The 7,134-nt window shown below is 40.5% G+C and overlaps 1 protein-coding gene across 1 annotated transcript; it reads right to left on the bottom strand.

Annotated features, from left to right (window-relative positions):
- Positions 1 to 412: 412 nt before the first annotated feature.
- On the bottom strand, positions 413 to 6,566 carry styx (serine/threonine/tyrosine interacting protein). The gene is made up of 11 exons (XM_022209068.2): positions 6,355 to 6,566; positions 4,286 to 4,318; positions 3,805 to 3,858; positions 3,605 to 3,702; positions 3,443 to 3,503; positions 3,295 to 3,331; positions 3,159 to 3,198; positions 2,297 to 2,347; positions 2,067 to 2,139; positions 1,499 to 1,592; positions 413 to 965 (listed from the first exon to the last, which is right to left on the bottom strand). The coding sequence occupies exons 1-11, from the start codon at positions 6,412 to 6,414 to the stop codon at positions 892 to 894; spliced, it is 675 nt and encodes a 224-aa protein (XP_022064760.1). The 5' UTR covers positions 6,415 to 6,566; the 3' UTR covers positions 413 to 891.
- Positions 6,567 to 7,134: the final 568 nt, after the last annotated feature.

Here is a 7,134-nt window from a genome sequence, read left to right as displayed (position 1 = left end):
ACGGTAATTCTGCCACACAAACCTGCTACCCCACCATATTTAATGCAATTCAAAGGTAACTTACCTTAAGGACTCCTTTTAAAAATTGTGATTTGAAGTATTTTTTTTTTTTTTTTAAACTATGTGCTTGTAGCACTGAGATTTCTTTAACTGAAAAGTGCTTTGTCAATAAAATGTATTATTGATTTTTTTAAGGTTTCATCATCTTACAATATGTAATACACAATGTGTAAAGCAGTAGCAGTTGACAGACGGCAAATTCACCAGAGAGGTTTGTGAAAATAAGTGAAACTGGATTTAGAATAACTATGTATTTTTCTTTATGTGTGATTGTAAAATATGTACCCAAAAACTGGAAGACTGTAAAGGTGTGACATAGGGCAATACATAATGAAACACAGCTGTACAACACTTAGGACTTATATTTTTATTAAGCAGTGAGTTGTTATTTCCCCCCCATTAAGACTGATATTAGTCCATAATCCTATTATTTCCAAAATAAAGGCATAGCTAGTCCTCTTCTCCTGTCCTCCACTGGGCGACATTCTGGCTACTTTCCCTTTTGCCAACTTCCCCCTTCTAGTCGTCTACACAAATTCAAGTATTGAAAGTGCATTATTGCAATACTGTCCCGCTGCAAATGCAAAATGCTTTAAATACTATAAAACTGCAAAAAATCTCCCATCAGTGCATACAGCTCAAGAACAACAAAAAAAAAAAAGTAGTTATCAAACCCCATCAGTACTCCCTGTCTCAGACAGGAGTGGTCTCCTTCCACCCCTCCCCCTAGAAAAAGTTCAAATATTTACATTTTTAATCCCATTAAAAATGTAAAAAAAAAAGAAGAAGAAGAAGAGTGCACTGTGCCACACAGCTAAGCATCAGCAAAGCTCATCCATTCTGCGCTGCTGTGACCTGCATTGCTCCAAAATCTTCATCTTCCTCCAGGCTGCGTTTACGGCTCCCTGGTACAGAAAAGTGGAGTTAATAAAACAATGAAGAAAGATTTTTGAACAGTTTATTAAGCATGAACCTTCAAGATTAAATAACTTCTCAAACCCTGAACACTTAGTCTGTGCTGGGTGTCAGTCAGCGACAACAAATATGGTTTGAGGGAAATAATGTCGCAGTTCAAAAGCTCCAAGTGTTTGAATGTCATTATCTTTTAAACAAAAGTAATTCCTGATTTTAAGCAAAGCTTAACACACAGTGGAGCGTACTCTTATTTGCTGATGAGAGCTTGATTTAGACATAATCGTTAACAATTGCTTTTTTATGCAGATGTGCAACCCAGGTGCAGTAATACATTTTGCCAGCCATCCTGTGAGTCTCAGAGCTAAAACAACACAATGCCAGTCAACCTTTTAAATTTTTTTCTTAACACATTAGAACACGGTACTTCATTTTCTATAATCATTCTCTCTGACCTACAACTACTAATACAAAGATCTGAGTGGAAATGTGCGGCTACGCGTGACTGGGGACGTCATGTACGAACCTGGCATCCCAGCTGGTAGAGAAAACGACCTGCCCAACTGCATCGGTGACATCATTTTAATGGTCAATTTGGCTAGGTAGATTGCTTCATATTCCTGGGAAAACAGACAAACAACACCCACACCCGTCCTCCAAATGAAACTCATTTCAGCGATAACATCACTGGAATCACACAATCAGACAGTCTGATGAAAATGTCAGCCTGTGAGGTCCGTGTCTTGTGGTTGTAATCAGCGATTCTGCATAAAGCTCACCTACATCATGTTTGATTATTGAGTTGATGAAGTTCTGAGACTGTACAAGTGCCAAAATGTGGCCATATGCCACAATTACTGTGCAAGTTTATTAAAAATGTGCATTTTTCAATGTCTGACTCTTAGTTATTTTTACTCATATAAATGATCTCGGGTGCATTCGAGTGATGTTTATCAGTGTGCACTGTTGAGGTCAATTATACCACCACTCAAACATTCTCTACTCACACTAATCTTTAGGGAGTTATGTTCACTTACTAACTGGATTGTTAGTAAGTAGTTAGCAAGCTCTTTCTCTCTGAGTCTGAGTCTTACCTGTAGCTGATGCACGAAGCCCACATTGGGGTTGATGCAGAACCTCCTCTCCTGGACGTGGCTGAATGCATCCCTACAAAATGACCATGGCAGAGGGTCACAACCACAGCCAACAGATGAACCACAACAACTGTCTTCTATGCCTTTATTTGTTAGGTCAATTCTGCACAACAGATTTGTATTGCAAAGTAACATACTTATGTATTGTTGTGAGGTAAAAACAAACTCACCTGTATTTCATCCCAAACGTTTCCATAAGGTATGCAATCACTAAGGCAGCACTGAACGAACAAAGCAGACACAGCAAGAAACCAGGTTACTTGTGTAATCGGTACAAAGATGCATCAATCAACTTGTAGGAGCCAATGAGCATGCTGCATTACAAACAGGAATCAATCTTTCCCTGGAAGGTAAAACAGTTTTGACCGCTGAAAAGCCGGTAATGATAAACTGCTTGTTTTGGATGAAGACTGTTGAAGTGCAATTGTCTGGAGCAACAAAAGCACAGATTATTGGAATGCAAGCACTTGTCTCGGGCTCTCTTCATCAGATGCGGTACAGTTTGTCGGTGCCTCAACTTTTGAAGTCCAGGTGAAGCACCTCAGGGGTTCAAGCATTGGCTTAGCCTCTACACAACCTTTGCTTTAAGCCACCTTCTTGGCTTTGACTTCTTCTGTCTGCATTATGTTGTCACACATTTGTGTGCAGATCAGACACTATGTTCCACCAAAGTGGTACAGAAGGAAGCTCTTATTTAGGAGCGTTTGGCACCATTTAAAAAGGACTTGTGGTAAAATAAGAAACTTTGTGAAACTAACCTGGGGGGGGATCATTCACATAAAATTTGCAAAAACAGCATACATTAGACAGTTGACTGTATCTTTGTTACTTAAAGCTGGAGTCTGCAAAACTGGAGAAAGATTGTTGAGAGTCATTGAATTTGACATTGTGTTGGATAAGAATTGCATACTCCACCTTCAAGTGCATGTAAATACACAAAGCAGTAAATTAACTGTGATTTTGGCTCTTCTGCTCTGGTCTAGAATTTAGTTTAAGACATAAATACAATATTAGAAACAAAACAAGACTTACCTTCTTGATATCCCTGCATTACCATGAACCAGTACCTTTCCTAAAAGAGCAAAACAGGAGATTGTTGATGAAATACTACACTGACAAAATACTGGACATTCTGAGCATGACAAATGGGAATTACATGTGTCCTTACCTTCTGTCGCTAAACAGCTATCAATAAATTCTTTAGTCTGTAAGGAGGACAATGAAGAACTGTATGTCAGCTAAAATGTAAACGCCATACCTTTCTGTCAATGAAAAGCTTGCCAAGAGAGAAGCTACAGGCTCACTTTGTAACTCACCATAGGAAAAAAGCGGATTATATTCTCCACTGGATTGTCAGCAATATCTAACACAAGGTATCTGCAAGAAAGCGCTTTATGAAATCACATTTACTCCTTTTCAAACAAAAAAACTCAAAAATCAACTCAAATATTCAAAGTGGCACAGAAATGCTTACTTACCTAAATGTATGAGGGAAGTTGGGTTTGATAAAATTGGCTTCAATGTCTTGGCGAACACACACGATATGCGTTACGCCATGTCTCTGAAGAATTGGCAGCTAGACAAGGGAGGACAAACATAATGAGCCCTAAATAAGTGCAAAAGGTATTTCTTTTATTTCCATTTCCAAGGGCCAAAGGTTAACTTCTAGAAGAATTACCTTGCTTTTCATTGCAGCAGAGTAGGGACCTAAAAACAGTCCGGGCAATATCTCCTGATAAAAAAAGAGAACGAATCGTATCACCATTAACAGCATAGACAGCAATATTTCAGCGTTTTCAAATTTATAGTATGACGCTTCAGTCAGGATGAGACAGTGCAGAGCTTTAGAGACATGGTGCATTTCCTTATTTATACTGCAGCAACCAATATACACAAGCATAAGAGCTGCATTAAATGCTCTCATGGCCAGTTTGTTCATTCTCAATGACATTCTGGATATGAAATTTGTGGCTCTAGATATCAGGTTTTCACAATTACCATTAGGAATGTGTTGGTGTATTTGTAATACCGGCAGAGATTTGGACATTCAGCACACTTTTACCAGTGTTCATTGAGAAACTGTTGATAAACGTGGCGTTAAATCACTGAAACAAGAATAGATGCACTTTCCGATACAGAACACAGAGTCCTCTTCATACCTGCATTTCTCGTCTCATTGGATAAGCCCAGTCCTGTAAAAGAGAAATTTAAAAGTAAGATTATAAAATGAAGAAAAGTCTGCTAAGGCCAGGCACACCCTCCAGGAGTTTTAATAATTTAACAGGATTTGAAATTTGGATGAATCACACACATTGTCAGACACATCACAGCCATTCTCCTCTACAATCTCCAATAAGTAGATGCTTCAAGAGTTGTAAATGTTGAGGCACCACACCTTTCAAGTTATTGTTCCATTTTGTGCCCCCTTTCAGCAAATTAATGAATGTCTCCCATCTCCAGAATGCGTCTGAGAAACCATGTGTTTGCTGTGTCTGCAGCTGACCTACTGCTGTCCATGCCCCCTTCAAGTAAAGACTCACTCTGCCTCTGTGATTGACAGAGTGAAGCAAAACAACTGACCTCAAGGCAGGTAACTGAGACACATATGGGTGAGTGAGACCAGGACTTTCTCTTAGAGCAATCATTTGACATGGTGACATTGCCAAATTCACGGCACAACTGCTGTTTTTAAAACTCATGTGCATGGAGAGTTTGTCAAACAATGCTACGAATATAAAATCTGTGTTTTTACAATGCAGAGCAGCTTGGAAATGGCTATGAAGGAACTGCCAGTGAACATGTAGTCTTAAAGGGCTGTGTTTTTTCACCATTTGATACTTGTTCTGTTGTTTGAAAACAGAAAAACATGTAAATGAGAACCACTGTATTTGGAATTCAGCTGTATTAAAATGCAGTATGTGTTAGCAAACAGCGCACGGGAGAAGCAAACAGATGTAAACACTAACTGAGTATACATAAAAACACAGAAAGCCACCTCCTTGTTTACTGGTTTCAAATTTGCACCATCTCTGAGTGACTCTCAGTGGGATGTGGGCACACAATCGAAGCCAATATAATGCTAGCCACATTATTTACAGAACATGCTAACACTAAGGATTTTCCTATTATTGTTGCAATATTGCCATAAATAATGAAAGTAATCCGGTAGATCTTCAGTTCCTGGGAATGCATCAAGACTTGTGTTCACTCCCGCAGCCAACAGCAGAACATTGAGGTGTTTTGGAGGTAACAGAAGCATCTCTCTAGAGGGTAAATAACCCTGGCAAACTGTGAGGCAGCTGCTCATTCTGAATGGCTCACCTGTGTAGCAGTGGGCAGTGACTGAGTAGTAATACACAAAGCTGGATGGCTATTGGTTCCTGAACAAAATTCTGACTTGTCTTTAAAGCTAGGAGACCATCTAGTTGGCAGGAGCAAGTGTTTTGATATTTTCACAGCTTTAATTTCACACTGCTAAGTCTTTAACACACACAAAACACAATAAATAATGGATTTTCACCATCTCATGGGGAGCAGATGTAAACACAAGGGGGACTGTGGAGCAACAACTTGCTGTAATGCTAATATGACGTAGTAAGAAAAAAACACACAAAAACCTTTTTCTAAAGACAATGGTTGAGAAGATGCAGTCAACATGAGCTGTGTATTCTTCAGCAAGAACTTGTAGCCTCTCCATCTAGCAGGCTTAGCTTTGCTTGGTGGCAACGCTGTCCACTGTTCTGAGCATGATAATCACAACCACCCCGACAAATATGTGTGACATGAACCTGGGCGTCCTGAAGGCGTCAGTGAGCAGCTCGGGAGTTTCAAGACGAGATCTGTAAACCCCTCACATTACCAAATAATCTGGGCTAGCATGCTCAGAGGGGTGGAACGGGGGTAAATCGGTCAGGAACTCCTGCAGTGTGAGCTCGGCCTAAGAGGCTGCTGGAAGCAGGCAGTGGGAGAAGTGAATGCTGGTTTACTTTGTGTACATACGTGGCTAATGTCGGGAGGCTGCAACTGTAAGCTCTAGAGAAGAAATATCGACGTTCAAACAACGTCCTGGCGATTTTTCAAGGGACCCAGATTAACATGTCACGTCCCTAAAACACACAGCGCCCTGCCAGGTTCGTGTTTTCGCCGAGACACAGTCGGGCAGGAGTGGAGGTTAGCTCAGATTAGCTGCTCGGACACAGTGGACATGTCGGCAAGCTGCTGTGCTCACCAGAAGGTCTTCCTTGGTCGCGGGCAGAGACGGGAACTGGAGTTTGTTGTCCTCGTCCATCGTGCTGTCTGTTGGGGCGCCGCCGGTCCGCCTTCACACGCGGTACGGATGTTCCTCGCGGCGGGGTTAGCTGGACAGTCGGTGCGATTTGTTTTGAGGCTCCACATGCATGTCCGCCATGCTGTCCCCTGACATATGTGTCACGTGACGCAGAGGCAGATTGTAAGCAGGCGCGTGGAGAGAAGAAACCGGAGCAACGGCGACATCTCACGGCCGTAAGCGAGCGGACATCTCGAGACTACCGTGAGTCTGCAGCAGTCTGCGTTTTATCTCATTTTCCTTCATTAACTCTGCTTTGATAGCATGGCGACCACTTGTTCACTTCCAAGGAGAGGCACCTTTTGTTGCCCACAAAGACTGACAACAAATGTTCAGTTTTGAATGTAGTACACTTTTAATCTGTAACTCTTTCGTTACAGTGTACTATTTGAGTGGAATAAACCATAAAAATTATAAGTACTTTCAAAGAAAATGGTATTTTGAATGGAATAAACCTATAAAATTATAACTTCTTGGACAGAAAGTAGAATTTTAATTGACAAAAATCTTCAGAACTATTAGTACGTGGACAGAAAGTAATACTGTGGGTGCAATAGACTTTTTAAATCATGGGTACGTGGACAGAATATATATTATTTTTTTGGAAAATAACTTGGTATATAGAAAATACAATTTCAATGTCTAAAACCATTAAAACTGTAACTACTTAGAAAGTACTTT

The sequence above is a fragment of the Acanthochromis polyacanthus genome, chromosome 2 (assembly GCF_021347895.1).
Source record: "Acanthochromis polyacanthus isolate Apoly-LR-REF ecotype Palm Island chromosome 2, KAUST_Apoly_ChrSc, whole genome shotgun sequence".
NCBI classification, from domain to species: domain Eukaryota; kingdom Metazoa; phylum Chordata; class Actinopteri; family Pomacentridae; genus Acanthochromis; species Acanthochromis polyacanthus.
Note: the sequence above shows the minus strand (reverse complement) of the source record. Positions and strands in the feature narration are given on the sequence as shown.

Excerpts from the sequence above, each read along its gene's own strand:
- styx (XM_022209068.2), bottom strand. The coding sequence starts at position 6,414 with ATGGACGAGGACAACAAACTCCAGTTCCCGTCTCTGCCCGCGACCAAG. Across the intron at positions 3,504-3,604 it reads AACTTCCCTCATACATTTAG|ATACCTTGTGTTAGATATTG; the intron begins GTAAGTAAGCAT and ends GCTTTCTTGCAG. Across the intron at positions 2,140-2,296 it reads ACGTTTGGGATGAAATACAG|GGATGCATTCAGCCACGTCC; the intron begins GTGAGTTTGTTT and ends GTCATTTTGTAG.